Source organism: Mesoplodon bidens, assembly GCF_964165515.1.
Source record: "Mesoplodon bidens genome assembly, chromosome: 1".
NCBI lineage: Eukaryota > Metazoa > Chordata > Mammalia > Artiodactyla > Ziphiidae > Mesoplodon > Mesoplodon bidens.
This window is the reverse complement of record NC_138176.1, coordinates 56,163,292-56,182,627: the sequence shown is the minus strand read 5'-3', so window position 1 is coordinate 56,182,627 and position 19,336 is coordinate 56,163,292. Positions and strand designations below refer to the sequence as shown.

Sequence of the window (19,336 nt, the reverse complement as noted above, 5' to 3'; positions counted from 1 at the left end):
CCTATATGGTCAATCTTAAATTACACTGGCTTACACACTTCTCTTCATAGCTTAATGAATAATTTGCTTGTATAACCAAAGAGCCTCATGAGCAGCTGTTGTTCAAATCAAAATCTTTTCTGTAGACGCACAAAAAAGCCCTGCTCATTGTCAGAGATTAGCCTGAAATCAGAATTCCACTTGCACTGTAGATGAAGACGGAAGAGCTGTCCAGTGATGGCAGTCTGTGTGACATAAAGTCAGCATAGAACCGTTGAGAATATATATGTGTATCTTTCCTTGGAGGAAACTTTGAGAATATTTAAAATGTCTTAATTTGGGATTATTCTACATGAAACCCAGAATTTTCTGGGTTTTCATTAGTAAATACTAAAAGCACTTTGATACAGTGGATTTCAAGAGTTTCTACACTGTGAAATACAGTGGCTGGTGCTTATGTATATACCAACTTTCATGGGCATACTATGTCAGTCGGCACCCACAAAATCTTTCTCATTTCTTGAAGAGGCAATGTGTTTATATGCAACTCCTGTGGCAATAACATCCACTCCATCCCTTTCCCTCCACTAAGGGAAGGATATTGCAACACAATTAAGAGATAATGAAATTTTTATAGGAATAACCTGAAAGCCACTCTAACAAATTAAAAAAAATAATTTTTTATAATTAATAATACGGTATTAATAGAAACAAATCATATCACAACAGTATTCCGAGCACCTAGAAAACTGTTGGCACAAAGTAGGCACTCAGTATTTGTCTAATGAATGTATTAATCTTGAACACCCACACATATTATTAAAAACGTGATTGAAGGGCTTCCCTGGTGGTGCAGCGGTTGAGAGTCCGCCTGCCGATGCAGGGGACACGGGTTCATGCCCCGATCCAGGAAGATCCCACATGCTGCGGAGTGGCTGGGCCCGTGAGCCATGGCCGCTGAGCCTGCGCGTCCAGAGCCTGTGCTCCGCAACGGGAGAGGCCACAACAGTGAGAGGCTCGCGTACCGCAAAAAAAAACAAAAAAACAAAAAAAACGTGATTGAAAATATTTGTGTTCAGATCTGGGATTGATTTACCAATGAATGGCAAGGGTATATGTAAAGTTATTATGTATTCAAGATGTTGGTAATATAATACATTTCTTTGAGTTAATAAAGAGTTTGTGACCAATGTTATTTGTTTACTTTTTATTATTTACGAATTCTAAGCCATAACTAATTCCTGATCAAAATGATCATATTCTTAATCGTGATCCATCCTTCTATTTTGACCCTATAGTCCTAATTTAATTTCTGTCTTTCCTCTTTGAGATTTTTCATCAAGCTCTTTCAAATGGAAAGATCTATTTGTTTATAGAACAGTAAACAGAAAGACACACAGATTACAGATTCATAGAAACCAGACTTAAATATTGGCTTCATCATGATAAGCTTGATCATCCCTTTAAATTCTGAGTCTCATTTATAAATCTGGCTCATAAATAGTAACTAGAATCATTGTGTTTTGTACTAATAGTATTGTAAGTAACCATTAAGTGGCCTCAACAGCAGAGAAATGAAGACCTAAATAGACGTTTCTCCAAAGAAGACATACAGATGGCCAACAGGGACCTGAAAAGCTGCACAATATCACTAATTATTGGGGAAGTGCAAATCAAAACTATGATGAGGTGTCACTTCACACCAGTCAGAATGGCCATCATTTAAAAGTCTACAAATAATAGATGCTGAAGAGGGTGTGGAGAAAAAGGAACCCTCCTACACTGTTGGTAGGAATGTAGATTGGTACAACCACTAAGGAGAACAGTATGGAGGTTCCTTAAAAAACTAAAAATAGAACTACCATATGATCCATCAATCCCACTCCTGGGCATATATCTGGAGAACACCATAATCTGAAAGGATACATGTACCCCAGTGTTACAATAACCAAGACATGGAAGCAACCTAAATGTCCACTGACAGAGGAATGGATAAAGAAGATGTGGTACATATATACAATGGAATATTACTCAGCTCTAAAAAAGAATGAAATAATGCCATTTGCAGCAACATGGGTGGACCTAGAATTTGTCATACCAAGTAAAGTAAGTCAGACAGAGAAAGACAAATATCATATATCACTTAAATGTTGAATCTAAAAAAAATGATACAAATGAACTTACTTACAAAACAGAAATAGACTCACAGACATAGAAAACAAACTTATGGTTACCAAAGGGGATGGGGGGTGAGGGGGGTGGGGGGAGATAAATTAGGTGACTGGGATGGACACACACAACTACATATAAAATAGATAAATAACAAGGACCTACTGGATAGCACAGAGAACTCTACTCAATATCTTATAATAATCTATAGTGGAAAAGAATCTGAAAAAGAATATATATATACATGTATAACTGAATTACTTTACTGTACGCTTGAAACTAACACAACATTGTAAATTAACTATAATTTAAAAATAGCAGAGAAATGGGATATAGGAGCTAACTTAATTTAGGAGAGCAAATAAAAATTTTAAAAATTGGTAATCTATCTAAAATGATAGGTTGCTTTACTTTTGGTAAAATTAATCAGTATCACATCATTTTCACTTTACTCTTGACATACATGTAAGCTCCCAACCCCTCTTAGAGTCCAGTATATGCTTACATGCACCTTATTCAGCATTCATGGCCCGAGGCACTTAACTTCAACTATTCAGGGAATAAAGACAAGACATATATGATGTTGTTTGGTTCCAAAGCTGGCCCCTGGTGTTGATTCTTTCATTTTAAAATAACTTGAAATTTATAACTTCTCATAACAATCATTTTTATTATAATTATAGCTACTATTCATTGAGAATCTATTTTGTGCCAGACATTGACACTATGCTAAGGGCTTCACAGACACATATTTAATCTTCACAACAACATTATAATGTATTTTACAAATGAAGAACCAGAAGCAGAGGGAGTTTAATTGCTCAAGGTCCAAAAGCTAACTCAGGTTTCAAAACCAAGCCTGTGAAATTCCAAAACCAAGGCGCTTTCAACTACACCAGGCCTACACTCAGATCAACTCCACTTCCTGCATTTGTAAGGCTGGAGGGAATTGGAAAAACCCATGCTATTAGAATACACATTAAACACACCTTTCAGGAAATCAGAGCTAGCTTAGCAATGGCAAAGTTTCTATTGCTGCTGGCAAGGCAGAGAGATAACTAGAGGAGAAGCATTCTTCTTAGAAATATTTCAGGGAGGTTCCAGTTCAATTTGGAAATACTATCCCATGCTCCCTTTACCAGTGATGGATCACGATCTAAAGGCTCCTCTAGGTAGCTTATTCTAAACTCTAGATGTTTTGAGAGACTAGAAAACACCCTGGACTTCATCACTGAAGAAAATAAGTCAAATCAACTCAAGACTTCAATCTGTCTGGACTGTTTTTATCAGCCAACATTTGAACAAATGACTTGCCACCTTTTATATTTTCATCCCTAGGCGTCTATCTCTCTAACAGTCAACTGCCTCTCCCCTGCTTCATACTATCTATTTAGCTTGTGAAGTGAATTATAGCATATTCCCCCTGAACAATGCACCCCACCTGTATCAGTTACTCTAGGAAGACATCAGTTCAGCTGAAGGAAGAAAAAAGCCCTGTATTTGGTATTCATTTTTCTTTCCTTTATACCAAGCCAAAGCAAGTGCAGATAGACATATAATAATGCTTAGGAGCAGATTTATATGTTAATTTCATGATGATTATTATAAGTTGATTTAAATAGTTATGTCATATACACAAGACATTTGTCATTTTCCTTCCTTCATTATTTCATGAAGGAATTTAAAGGCTTACAATATACACATTAGTTAGGAAATAACATGGAAAGGAACAAAATTAAAATTGGAAAGGAAATCAAGATGTCCATCTTGGCATTATTTATAATATCAAAAACCGAAAATGTGTTCAGCTATAATGGAACGATTAAATATAATGGCACTATTTGCCAAACAGAATACTATACAACCATTAAAATATACTGGTAAATTATTTTTGATCCTTTGAATCACAGTGGAACATGAACTTATATAATATTAATCAAGAAAAGTAGAACTTAAAAGTGTATATATACGTATAATATGACCTCAACTATAAGAAATTTGACGTTCTGAGACAAAATACTGAACAGCAAATCCCATACTAGGTAACAGTGGTTATCTCTAGGTGATAGGCTGATAGGTGATTTTACTATTTATCTTAATACCTTTTTATATTCTCTAAATGTCACCCCTTGAGTCTGTACAACTTTTATAACAGGCAAAAAGGAATACTTATCTATTCTTCAGCTTCCTTACCTGTAAAATGGGGATGATAATATCCACTTCCTAGGATTGTTCTGGTAATTAAATGAGAAAATGCTTACAAAGCCTTGGCACAATGCCTAGCATATGGAAGCACTAAAAAAAAACAGGGTTTTTTTTTCTTCTTTTGTTTTAAAGAAAGTACAGTGTGATTTAGCACATGAAATTTTACTTTCTCCTCTCTGGGTGTAATTTGTAGAAAATGTTGACATTTCTAAGAGTTTGTGAGATAATAAGGAAAAAAGAATAAGACTTTTGCATATTCTGCTGTGCAAAGCAATGATGCCAATGCTATAGCTTGTACAAAAGGATTCAGGGTAGGCACGGAAAGCAGTAACAGATTACAAACGAATACAACACTTGCACACTCAGAACATACCATACCACACACACACACACACACACACAAAGACATACAAGTAGTGCAGAATTTCAGCATATGGGCAGACAGTAGAAACAATTTGCTTCTTCTCTTTGTTGCCAAAACTTAAGCCCCTTGCTTCTGAAACTGTCTCGTGTGTTAAAAAATAAAAAATAAGATAAAATCTGTATTCAAATATTCCTTCTAGTAAAATAAAGCGATGGTCCAACCCAATGTGCCTACAGTTTACATACGCTTCCATTTTGAGCTCTACATTATGGATTCCTCACTCTATGTACAGTAAAATCCATACCTAGGTCTGCATAGTTAGACTTGAAAAATTGCTTGCGTCCACAAAAGTACAGCTCGAAGTCAGTTTCATTCGACCTGCGCAAAGTATATCCATTTTCAAGAGCAGCAAAAGCATCACAGGTATAACGGTAGGTAATGAAACCATAGCTGTCTCTGCAACGGACAAAGAAGAGAAGTTCAAAGCTAGTGAGGAAGGATTAGCATATATGACTGTAACCCTTTCTACTTTGGAGACTTTGCTGGTGCCAATGTCTGAACCACTGCATCCATTTATCAGTGTGATTGTCCTGTCAAGCAGCTAAATACTTATTTCTGGGACAGGAAATCTCAACTAGAAAGATTAATAAATAGGGATGAAAGAAAATAAATAAGGTTCTGAACTCAACATGTCATCTGTCAAAGCATTCCCATTCTAGTAATCTTATGGCCATAATTTTTTACATATGTCAGCTTCTAAACAAGAAATAATCTTGAAGATTCTCACCCATCATCCCGCAGATTTACTGTGCACTCCTCAATTTCACCAAAAACTTCAAAACGGTTCCTCAGTTCTGTCCGTGTTGTGTCAGGTCTGATTTTACCAACATAAATCACACGGCGTTCTTCCTAGGGGGGGAAAGTGAGAAGACACTTGCTAGTTCTGAAGATAGGAAAGAAGCTGAATGCTAGAAACATTTATAAATGTGCAATCATGCGTAATGAGAACCCCCCCCAGAGCATGCCAATTAAAGCAAAACACACACTAAACCTGAACAAAAGACTACACTTGAACCAAGTTTTACTTTCCATTTCTTCAGTATCACTCTCTTCCGCCTCTCACTCTCTTCTACTTTTTCTATCCATCTCTGTTCCTTTGTCATATGAAATTTAATGTATTATAGAAGAAATGTGTGTAATGCAATCTTTTTTTATCACTGAAGAGCTGAATAATATCTATTAAATATTTTAACACTTGTGACTCGATTATTAATCTTCAAAATTGGTAGGAAACTGACCTGGCTTGCAAAACTCTTTAATTTCTCCTTAACTCAGAATTGTAATAATAAAATATACACATTTTTTAGTTCTATTGACAAATCATTGACATCCATTACTGTATAATTTTAAGATGTACAGCATGATAGTTTGACATACAAATTTTGACACCCCTCAAAATATTGATTCTTAAACTCTAGTATAAATACAAATTACCTGGGGTGCTTATTAAAAATGCAAATTATTGGGTTTATTCCAGCTGTATTAAAAAAATTTGGAAAGTAAGCTTCAATGATCTTTATTTTTAACAAGCACACCCCAGTGATTCTGATACAGGTGGTCCAAAGACAATAATTTTAAGAATACAGTCTTAAAATACTGGCCATTTCAAGCCATGGGTCTCCAAGGAATAAGAGCTATAAAAGAGGCTATAAATTTCACTTTGCCAATGAATCTTATTTTAGGAACAGACGAGAAGGGTGTGGCCTAATTTTCACAAGTGGAGTCAATATCATCATAATCCGAAAGTCAGTAGCAATTTATAACCTACAAAATATGGGAAGAATATTTTATAGCCTGAAGATGGATCACTTTTTAAAGAACAAGAATGCATTCTTAGTGTAAGAAGTAATCGTATATCTCTTATTCCAAGAAGACAAGGCCAAAGATGATGATGTTTCTCAAACTGAGAAAAAGTTTTTCAAGAAAGTAAGAAGTTAGTATAACAAAGTGCTTACCAGTTAGCTTGTATGTCTATCAATGGCAAACAAGAATGAAATGAATTTAAGGTTAGAGAGATTTAAGTTAGACGGAGGCAGAGACTAGGAAACACAGGGCAAAGGTACAGATTTAGCTTGCCTAAGAGTTTTCTCTGGATGTGCTGAGAATATCTTTTTACATCTTGGATGATGTAAAAAGTCATTTAGGCTTAAAGCAAAGAGATGTCCTATGTTATTTACTTGACATATGTCCATTTTACGTGCCCAGTATTTAGCAAAGAACTTGGTAAAGAGTGGACTCTCAATAAATGTTTGAGAAATGTAACTGAACAATTCACAGACCCTATAATACATATCCTCCTAGGTGACCTGATCAACCATGTTTCTTCTTTTAACATATGCAACACTCATATTTCCGTTTTCATCAGGGAAGTTCCTCTGAGCTTCAGGTTCAAATAAACAACTATCTATTTGACATCTCAGGTTGGATGTCCCATAGGCACCTCAAACTAGACCAACATTACCCAAACCAAACTCTGTCGTTCAGCCTCTTCCCAGTGGGTCTTTCTTGTATCAGTGAAGTTAACACCATCTAGCCAGTTATTCAGGACAAAAACCCAAGTGCCTTCCTTGATTCTTCCCACTTAGTCCCCTCCACATTTCCAAACACTCCTTAAGTCCTGTTGATTTTTACTTCCTAAATCTGCCTCTTTTATTGCATGTCCCCTAAATCAAGCTGCCAGCATCTCTTTCTGGACCAGTAAAACAGCCTCTTTACTTGGATCCTATGTCTGTGTTTACCCTCCTCCAAACTATTCTTTCACTTTGGTCAGAATAGTCTTTACAAAGAGTACAGGAATCCAATCACGCCAATTAAGATCTAAAACATTTCAATAGTTTCTCATAACATTTAGGGAAAGCCCTAAATCATTAACAGAACTTACCGGGCCCTTCAGGGTCTGGATCTATCTTCATCTTGGACTTCAGCTCCCACATCCCATTCTTTCCTTTCCTCTATTTCCAGCCATATTGATCTTCTCAGTCCCTAGTATGTACTGTGCTCCTCCCTTTTCTAAGGGCTTTGCACAAGCTGCTTCTCTGCTACTTGGAATATCCTTTCCACACTGCCTCTCCCTCCCCTCCACCAACATACACATACTGTCTAGAATTACAGTGAACTCAACAATCATTTTCCTTTCTGAGACTTGAGGTGAGGTTCGGCTTTCTATTACAAGTTGCTCTGATAGAACACTCTACTTCTCCTTTGTAGTTCTGTGCCCAATTGTAATTAAATAATTAATAGTTTATTCGGTGTTTAATGTCTATCTCCCCCAACAATGAAAGCTTCATGAAAGCACAGACCATACCAGTCCTATCGACTACTATATTTTAAGGATACCCAAACATAAGAGTCTCTTAATGAATATTTGTTGAAAAATCAATCAATTGCCAATCAATTAATCACTTTTAACACCTAGTTCCATGCCCTTCATTACATCAAAGGTGACTAAGTGTGGTCCTTACTCTGAGACTCTCTAAGACAATGGAGAATGAAAACCAGGTTTGGTGCTTTATCATAGGAAGGCCCTTGCCCAGATAGCTCAGCTGAGTGTACTAACAAAGGTTTCCATGATTTGCTTTTATGGTTTAAGTGTAAGGACTCTCACTTTTCTCACTCCACTGAAACAGCTGGTAAAACACAATTCTCTGACAGCAACCATTGAGCCTACATAACTGACCAGATGAAGTACAGCAAGCAGAGCGGGCTGCCTGATTCGCTTCCATGTAGATTGTATGTCTCAACTGAAGGCTGTAATTTTGTTGTTCCAGAGCACCCAGCACATCCTGGAGGTCAATAAATATAAATGGAGAGTGAGGCTCATCCCGGGGCAGTGCTGTACACTTGAGCAAGGGAATCATCACATCACATTCCATTCTATTTATGCAGCCAGCTCCAGCCAAACAGCAGAATTTGATGGGACTGTTATCTAAACTTCCTGGCGCCTGCTTGCATGAGTGTTATTTATTTATTTTTTTTAAATGAATGTTTTTAGGAAGGTTACTACTGTACAGAGGAAAAGGAGGGAGAAATGCAGAAGAGAGAGAAAGAAATTGAACCATCACAAAGAAATTGCTCATCTACCATTAAGGGAATATACACAGCCTATGTTCATCTTCAAGGAAATTCAAAGGAAAAGTGAAAATCGACCATATGCCCATCCATATGCAGACATATTAGGATAGTCTCTGAATTGCTTCTTTATATGAAACTCTATGCAACAATAATCCCAAAAGAGGATAAACCAGAGGACCTTTTATATCGGATACTGATACATTCTGCAGTAAAAAGAAGACACAACCTAGATAGGAAAGACAGAAATCCAAAGGGCTGTTCCGCAATCACTTAAATTACCTATTTGACTGTCAATCTTCTTTTATGCAACATAAGAATGCGACCACATCTTGCTATCTTACAAAGATCAGAGATTGAATACATGTTGAAATTCTCATTTGAGAAAATGATTAGAGTGTTTGGTTTTCCTAGTGATAAAAATGAAATTAAAAGGCATCTGAAGGTCTAAAAAGCAAAGACAAAAATCTTTCCAAGATTGGCCAAAATATCTAGTGAAGAACTGATTATTTTTAACATGTTGCAGTTTTATTAGACAGATGAATAGATTCCATATCTTTAAAAAAACTTAACATTTGCAGTCAATTTTTCAAGACATTAATTTCTAAACAGGAGATGAAAGGAAAAGAAATCAAAATGCTTAATAACATTTCCAACTCCTTAAAGGCTTGGAGGAACTCTAAACCTTTCGAAAAAGCTCCTTGAAAAATGATTTTCAGACCAGTTTTCACTATCGAGGAGGAAGGAACATTTATCAAGTATATTTTAGCTTCAATTTTCACAAAAGCTAGTTTGCTGATGGGGTGGATAATAAAAGTGAAGATTTATGTTGCATTAACAGGTATGGTAAATCCTCATTATATCAAAACACAGGGGATAAACAGAGAAAAAAAATCCGACTGAATTAACTGACTTTGCATTATCAAAATCTTTATCAGAAAGTGTGTAGAGCCTCCCAGTTAGCTGGGGAAAACATATAATGGTTGTTTCTCATCAAAAAATAAGTAACTCCTAGCAAAAGGGGTTTGACTAAGAAGAAAAGGAAATTAGTAGTAAGATTAACATTTACTAAATTCTAATAGATGCCAAGTACTATGCTTGATGCTTTTCTGTGGGTTATCTCACTAAATGCTCTGCAGTGTTAGGGAACAATAAGGAACAGCCTGATATAATTTGGATTTTAGTTCTCAGAACTTTTATTCTACATTTCCAAGTCAGGATAATTTAAAAATCCCTCTTCCTATGCTAAGGAAACTGCATGTCAACTTTGGCAATGAAAGATTTATGTTCACCTCCAGATTAGTTACAACCTAACTTCCTCAAAAATTCCAAGGATATTACAAACACTATAGATGAGATGAGTGGATAAAATCCATGCCACTTCTACAGTGCATGGTATAGCTAGGTCCTCTATCTAAAAGATAAAGTGGGAGGGGTGAATGACCATGAAAAGGTGTGAATGGATAGAAACAAAGGCCAAAACTCTGACATAATGCCAAAACAAGTTTTCTTTTTTGTTGTTTTTCCTCTTGTTCTTAACATTGATAACACTCATCTGATTCAGTAGGCATTCAGTAAGTGACTGCTACTAGGAGACACTTTCAGGGGAGAAACAAAACTATAGCTTTCAGTTTACCAAAGTTACTTCCATCCAAGTACGGCCCAGGAATACTCCTTCGTGTCTTAGGTTGGACAGATGTGAATACATCCAGGTTAGTTTACTTAAGAGCTAATATAATTAGACATTAAGTACTATACTCTGGCTTCCAGAGTTCCAATAAAACCTGAATTATTTCAAGCCTATGAGACTGAGAAAAGCGGAGGATAAATTGGGTTTTGAGAGCATTTAGATGGAAATTGGAGGAAAACAGCAACTTTAACAATGGCAATATTCAACCACAACATATGATTCTGTGTAATTACTAATTATTAGTCTTTTCTTAGCTGTCTGATTTGGTGCACTGAAGGTCTGAATAAAGTCTTTTGGACACATACATAATAAAAAGTTTATAGATGACCCAAACCACCATCTCCTTCTTATGGAACTCAAAAGTAAGTCAATATTATAGACCACAAGACAAGGTAGCAAAGGTTAATTTTGTAAAATATCTATTACATGATTGTAACATTATTTTTTTCATTTCCTTTTGGAGCCTCTGTTTTGCTATTCCACTGATTATAAAATTGATCTGAATTAATGAATAATCCAGCACTGCACCCAAGATATTCCAGATATAATTTGTTATTTATTCATTACTTTAAGGGTGTCTCAGAAATCTGAATGGAAACCACCTACCCGACCAACTTAGGCAAATGGTCCTAGTTCCTTTAGCTGTTTCATGAATGACTTTTCAAGCCAATCTAGTCAAAAATGAGTCAAAATGAGTCAAAAATCTTTGCTTGTATCTCCAATTCCGTAAAAATATATTTTGCAAATGCATTATGGCACAAGAAAGCAGGTCATTTTGAGGAAGGAAATCAATCAGAAAAACTTCCTGCGGGTAATCTCATTAAATAGTTCCACTATGCCTTCAAGATATTCTTCAAAATCTTTATTATGACTTACAGGACCCTTCAAGGATCTGGCTACCATGGAGCCCTCCAGACTTATTTCTTGCCTCTCCTGTACCCTGGTGTTCTAATTAAATGACTAGTAATTTCCCAATATAGCTTGTTCTTTTCCAGAGACTTAGTATAAGCTAAAGTCTCTGCCTAGAATAGTATTTTCCAATAAAAATATAATGCACCATATGTAACTTTTAAATTTTCTGAGGCACATTTTAAAAAGTAAAAAGAAACAAATTTAATTTTAATAATATATTTTACTTGGCTCAGCATAGCCAAAATATTATTGTTTCAACTTGTCATTGATGTAAAATATATTAATGAAGTATTTTACACTCTTTTTTTTTTTTGTACTGTCTTCAAAATTCAATCACACTCATAGTGCATCTAAATTTGGGACTAGCTGAATTGGCCTCATGGCTAATGGCTCCCACACTGGACAGCACAGGTGAAAAAAACCTTTGCCCTTCCTCCCTTTAGGTTTCAAATCAATCTCACCCTCTCCAGGGATGCCCTCCCTCGTTCCCAGGGCTGGTTGCCGACCCATTTGCCACTGCAGTACCTTAGGTGCATCCTCTGCAATAGTAATTAACACACACTATTGCCTCTCCATGTATCTTTACCAGCCAGTAGACTTGAACTCCCTGGATGTGGGGACTAGGTCTTACCTAATTTTAGAGCCCAGGCACCTAACAAATGTCTCTCATATAGTCATGTGTTTTCACTTATTTTAAACAAAAATAGCATCTAATAGTCCAAGTGGGAATTGGTTTAACAGTAAGTCCCAAATCTTTATACTAAGCTCTTACTACCTATGGGTCACTGTGTTAGTAAACAATCTCTATGGCCTAGTTTTCTTTTTTAATCTGCTTTTTAAAAACAAAAATAAAAATCTCAAAGCCAAAATTCTCACAAACTTCTAGTTAATTATGATGACTTAATATAAGCCAAGTTGACATTTGCACTATAATTGCTGTCTTTCAAAGGGAACTGATAAAGATTGTCTTAGTCAAAGAATTAACCAAGGAACTGGTCAATATTTGTGACACAGGGAAAGGCAGGGTGGTAGGGTGGTATCTGCTTCCAAACTGAGGCTAGTGGCCTCAAGAGTGCTTTTGGCTCAGGCATCTATGGAATATAGACCATCACACTATTTGATCTATTTGTAAAGAACCAAACTAGCAAAAAGACCCCTCCCTCCCTTTCTTCACCCTAGTAAGTATCTGGGACTAAATTATCTTTGGAAGAATAGAATAAGCACATGTCATTTATCTACATTTATCTACATAGCTTTGGTTACAGCTGTGTTATATTTTGCACAAATGAGCAAATATATGATAAAACAATTTCTCTCTTTAGTGTCATTCTTTTGGGAAGAAACATGAAGAGTTTTATCAAATATGAATATGAAAACACTTAAATAACTATTTTCCTTCATGCTTACTCAACATGACTCTCTTTGGTATATATTAACTGTACTGTGCCATACTACAAGGCTTTGTAAACTATATGGCACTCTATAAATGTGAATTATTATAATTATTGAACAGGCTATTAATTAAAAACATCTAAATTAGAAAATTGAATTTTTAATTTTCATTAGTCTTCTTAAGTGTTAACTAATGATACTCTGGCAAATCTTAATATCACAGCTCATTTGAAAATTGAGAAAAATGAGGGAAAGTGTTATAATTTTCACAAGGCCTTTAATTTGGTCTTAGGTAGATTCAAAGTTAAATGGCAAGGTGGAAGATAAAATAGTGGAAATAACTGATGCAGAGCAAAATAAAGAAAAAAGAATGAAAAGAACAGAGGAGAGTCTCAGAGATCTCTGGGACAACATTAAACGCACCAACATTCGAATTATAGGGGTTCCAGAAGAAGAAGAGAAAAAGAAAGGGACTGAGAAAATATTTGAAGAGATTATAGTTGAAAACTTCCCTAATTTGGGAAAGGAAATAGTTAATCAAGTCCAGGAGGCACAGAGAGTCCCATACAGAATAAATCCAAGGAGAAATACACCAAGACACATATTAATCAAACTGTCAAAAATTAAACACAAAGAAATCATATTAAAAGCAGCAAGGCAAAAACAACAAATAACACACAAGGGAATCCCCATAAGGTTAACAGCTGATCTCTCAGCAGAAACCCTACAAGCCAGAAGGGAGTGGCAGGACATAATTAAAGTGATGAAGGAGAGAAACCTGCAACCTAGATTACTCTACCCAGCAAGGATCTCATTCAGATTTGATGGAGAAATTAAAACCTTTACAGACAAGCAAAAGCTGAGAGAGTTCAGCACCACCAAACCAGCTTTACAACAAATGCTAAAGGAACTTCTCTAGGCAAGAAACACAACAGAAGGAATATACCTACAATAACGAACCCAAAGCAATTAAGGAAATGGGAATAGGAACATACATATCAATAATTACCTTAAATGTAAATGGACTAAATGCTCCCACCAAAAGACACAGATTGGCTGAATGGATACAAAAACAAGACCCATATATATGCTGTCTACAAGAGACCCACTTCAGACCTAGAGACACATACAGATTGAAAGTAAAGGGATGGAAAAAGATATTCCATGCAAATGGAAATCAAAAGAAAGCTGGAGTAGCAATTCTTATATCAGACAAAATAGACTTTAAAATAAAGACTATTAGAAGAGACAAGGAAGGACACTACATAACGATAAAGGGATCGATCCAAGAAGAAGATATAACAATTGTAAATATTTATGCACCCAACATAGGAGCACCTCAATACATAAGGCAAATACTAACAGCCATAAAAGGGGAAATCGACAGTAACACACTCATAGTAGGGGACTTTAACACCCCACTTTCACCAATGGACAGATCATCCAAAATGAAAATAAATAAGGAAACACAAGCTTTAAATGATACATTAAACGAGATGGACTTAGTTGATATTTATAGGACATTCCATCCAAAAACAACAGAATACACATTTTTCTCAAGTGCTCATGGAACATTCTCCAGGATAGATCATATCTTGGGTCACAAATCAAGCCTCGGTAATTTTAAGAAAATTGAAATTGTATCAAGTATCTTCTCCGACCACAATGCTATGAGACTAGACATCAATTACAGGAAAAGATGTGTAAAAAATACAAACACATGGAGGCTAAACAATACACTACTCAATAACGAAGTGATCACTGAAGAAATCAAAGAGGAAATTAAAAAATACCTAGAAACAAATGACAATGGAGACACGACGACCCAAAACCTATGGGACGCAGCAAAAGCAGTTCTAAGGGGGAAGTTTATAGCAATACAATCCCACCTTAAGAAACAGGAAGCATTTCGAGTAAACAACCTGACCCTGCACCTAAAGCAATTAGAGAAAGAAGAACAAAAATACCCCAAAGCTAGCAGAAGGAAAGAAATCATAAAGATCAGATCAGAAATAAATGAAAAAGAAATGAAGGAAACGATAGCAAAGATCAACCAAACTAAAAGCTGGTTCTTTGAGAAGATAAACAAAATTGACAAACCATTAGCCAGACTCATCAAGAAAAAAAGGGAGAAGACTCAAATCAATAGAATTAGAAATGAAAAAGGAGAAGTAACAACTGACACTGCAGAAATACAAAAGATTATGAGAGATTACTATAAGCAACTCTATTCCAATAAAATGGACAACCTGGAAGAAATGGACACATTCTTAGAAATGCACAACCTGCCAAGACTGACTCAGGAAGAAATAGAAAATATGAATAGACCAATCACAAGCACTGAAATTGAAACTGTGATTAAAAATCTTCCATCAAACAAAAGCCCAGGACCAGATGGCTTCACAGGTGAATTCTATCAAACATTTAGAGAAGAGCTAACACCTATCCTTCTCAAACTCTTCCAAAATATAGCAGAGGGAGGAACACTCCCAAACTCATTCTACGAGGCCGACATCACCTTGATACCAAAACCAGGCAAGGATGTCACAAAGAAAGAAAACTACAGGCCAATATCACTGATGAACATAGATGCAAAAATCCTCAACAAAATACTAGCAAACAGAATCCAACAGCACATTAAAAGGATCATACACCATGATCAAGTGGGGTTTATCCCAGGAATGCAAGGATTCTTCAATATACGCAAATCAATCAATGTAATACACCATATTAACAAGTTGAAGGAGAAAAAGCATATGATCATCTCAATAGATGCAGAGAAAGCTTTCGACAAAATTCAACACCCATTTATGATAAAAACCCTGCAGAAAGTAGGTATAGAGGGATCTTTCCTCAACATAATAAAGGCCATATATGACAAACCCACAGCCAACATTGTCCTCAATGGTGAAAAACTGAAACCATTTCCACTAAGATCAGGAACAAGACAAGGCTGCCCACTCTCACCACTCTTATTCAACATAGTTTTGGAAGTTTTAGCCACAGCAATCAGAGAAGAAAAGGAAATAAAAGGAATCCAAATTGGAAAAGAAGAAGTAAAGCTGTCACTGTTTGCAGATGACATGATACTATACATAGAGAATCCTAAAGATGCTACCGAAAAACTACTAGAGCTAATCAATGAATTTGGTAAAGTAGCAGGATATAAAATTAATGTACAGAAATCTCTGGCATTCCTATACACTAATGATGAAAAATCTGAAAATGAAATCAAGAAAACACTCCCATTTACCATCGCAACAAAAAGAATAAAATATCTAGGAATAAACCTACCTAAGGAGACAAAAGACCTGTATGCAGAAAACTATAAGACACTGATGAAAGAAATTAAAGATGATACAAATAGATGGAGAGATATACCATGCTCCTGGATTGGAAGAATCAATATTGTGAAAATGACTCTACTACCGAAAGCAATCTACAGATTCAATGCAATCCCTATCAAACTACCAATGGCATTTTTCACAGAACTAGAACAAAAAATTTCAAAATTTGTTTGGAAAAACAAAAGGCCCCGAATAGCTAAAGCAATCTTGAGAACGAAAAACGGAGCTGGAGGAATCAGGCTCCCTGACTTCAGACTATACTACAAAGCTACAGTAATTAAGACAGTCTGGTACTGGCATAAAAACAGAAAGATAGATCAGTGGATCAGGATAGAAAGCCCAGAGATAAACCCACGCACATATGGCCAACTTATCTTTGATAAAGGAGGCAGGAATGTACAGTGGAGAAAGGACAGCCTCTTCAATAAGTGGTGCTGGGAAAACTGGACAGGGACATGTAAAAGTTTGAGATTAGATCATTCCCTAGCACCATACACAAAAATAAGCTCAAAATGGATTAAAGACTTAAATGTAAGGCCAGAAACTATCAAACTCTTAGAGGGAAACATAGGTAGAACACTCTATGACATAAATCACAGCAAGATCCTTTTGGACCCACCTCCTAGAGAAATGGAAATAAAAACAAAGATAAACAAATGGGACCTAATGAAACTTCAAAGCTTTTGCACAGCAAAGGAAACCATAAAGAAGACCAAAAGACAACCCTCAGAATGGGAGAAAATATTTGCAAATGAAGCAACTGACAAAGGATTAATCTCCAAAATTTATAAACAGCTCATGCAGCTCAATAGCAAAAAAACAAACAACCCAATCCAAAAATGGGCAGAAGACTTAAATAGGCATTTCTCCAAAGAAGATATACAGACTGCCAACAAACACATGAAAGAATGCTCAACATCATTAATCATTAGAGAAATGCAAATCAAAACTACAATGAGATATCATCTCACACCAGTCAGAATGGCCATCATCAAGGAATCTAGAAACAATAAATGCTGGAGAGGGTGTGGAGAAAAGGGAACACTCTTGCACTGCTGGTGGGAATGTGAATTGGTACAGCCACTATGGAGAACGGTATGGAGGTTCCTTAAAAAACTACAAATAGAACTACCATATGACCCAGCAATCCCACTACTGGGCATATACCCTGAGAAAACCATAATTCCAAAAGAGACATGTACCAAAATGTTCATTGCAGCTCTATTCACAATAGCCCGGAGCTGGAAACAACCTAAGTGTCCATCATCGGATGAATGGATAAAGAAGATGTGGCACATATATACAATGGAATATTACTCAGCCATAAAAAGAAACGAAACTGAGCTATTTGTAATGAGGTGGATAGACCTAGAGTCTGTCATACAGAGTGAAGTTAGTCAGAAAGAGAAAGACAAATACCGTATGCTAACACATATATACGGAATTTAAAAAAAAAATGTCATGAAGAACCTAGGGGCAAAACGAGAATAAAGACACAGACCTACTTGAGAATGGACTTGAGGATATGGGGAGGGGGAAGGGTAAGCTGTGACAAAGCGAAAGAGAGGCATGGACATATACACACTACCAAACGTAAGGTAGATAGATAGTGGGAAGCAGCCGCAGAGCACAGGGAGATCAGCTCGGTGCTTTGTGACCGCCTGGAGGGGTGGGATGGGAAGGGTGGGAGGGAGGGAGATGCATGAGGGAAGGGATGTGGGAACAGATGTATATGTATGACTGATTCACTTTGTTATAAAGCAGAAACTAATTAAAAAAAAAAAAAAAAAAAAAAAAAAAAAAAAGTTAAATGGCAGCAAAGCCCTAGATCTTTAGCCTAAGTATTCAATGACTTCTCCCTTCTTTCTCCTTGAGTGCCTGAGTTAACAAACCTCTCAGTTAACCTTTTTCCTCCAGTTGATAACTGTTGGCCAATGCTTGATTTGGACTCTATTAGTCAGCTCTTTTATGTAGGTTTTTCAAGATTTTGTTGATGGTTGTGGGTTGTTTTAAAGGTACCATATCCATCTAACATTTACAGCTAAAAATCATTTCCCTAAGCCCTGGTTAGCTTGTATGCAAGATGTGTCAAAGGTTGATCTTCATTGAAATGACATTTAGCAGCTAACAGACAGCAGCTGCAGTGAATGAAAACAGTGCCATTTCCAATGGATATGCCATGGCTCCCTATAGCACCACGTTGGGAAAGCCCTCAAGGCTCTATTGGGGCTCAGTGGGAAAGATTTCCTTAATCAATTAGGAATATCTGCCTTGAACAAGTACTGGATGCTGACAATTGGAGGACCTCCTTTTTGCCTTCTAAGGTCTGACCAACAGAGAACGAACTAGATGCACATAACCTAGATCCTTACCCCAAAGGGTCAGTACTGTGTATATGTCAAGTGAATGTAATACCCTGCAGTACATGGTGCTGAAATCCATAATAGGTTATTGAACAGTTCATAAGAAATATGGATGTATTCGTTGTTGACCCGGCACAAGGAAGAAATGATGACTTTCTTAGCAAATCTTTCTCTACCACTGCCTTTAAATCTAACTCAATCCAACCCTCATGTCTGCCGAAAAGACGAAAACTGAAACCAAATAGTGATATCTCTTCATTTTCCACTCAGAGAAAAAAGCAGCAGAGAACAATACAAAGAACTCATCCTCTAGCTTGATGGGACCAGTATCTGACTGGACAAATCTCTCCTTCCTCCATTTTTAGAAACAAAGGTCGAAAACGGTAATGAGCTTCAAGATGAATGAGAAACAGGTAGTATGGAGGAGAAATACACTGACCTAACATTTTGTTTTCCAATAGTCTGTGTTAAGAGGGACTGAGGACTCACTGATGCTTTAAAGCCAAAAGGCTGAGTATTGCATATTCTAACAAGAGTCTTTACCTGATTTTCTAATCTATGCCCACCCCCACGAAAAGAAAAGACAGGAGAAAAAAAGAAAAGAAACCCTCCTGTAAAATGAAAGTAAGCTCCAAGCTGCTTACAATTGCCTTCTGCCTTTGCCTCTCTCTCTGTTTGGCCCTTTCAGACTCCCGTTTCTCATACTCTCTGCGGTATTCTTCCCTCTTCAGCCTCTCGTGCTGATACTCCTCGTAGCTGTCATACCTGAGAAACATAACTTCATCAT

The 19,336-nt window shown here is 36.5% G+C and overlaps 1 protein-coding gene across 2 annotated transcripts in view; it reads right to left on the bottom strand.

Moving 5' to 3' along the window:
- PPARGC1A (PPARG coactivator 1 alpha) overlaps window positions 1–19,336 on the bottom strand; it is a gene marked incomplete at its 5' end in the record, with an annotated part of 312,376 nt that overhangs the window by 5,777 nt on the left and 287,263 nt on the right. For both annotated transcript variants that reach the window (XM_081228987.1, XM_081228988.1), the window contains 3 exons: window positions 5,022–5,173; window positions 5,505–5,626; window positions 19,194–19,314. In XM_081228987.1, coding sequence (XP_081085113.1) covers window positions 5,022–5,173; window positions 5,505–5,626; window positions 19,194–19,314 — 395 coding nt within the window. The remainder of the gene's footprint in view (window positions 1–5,021; window positions 5,174–5,504; window positions 5,627–19,193; window positions 19,315–19,336) is intronic.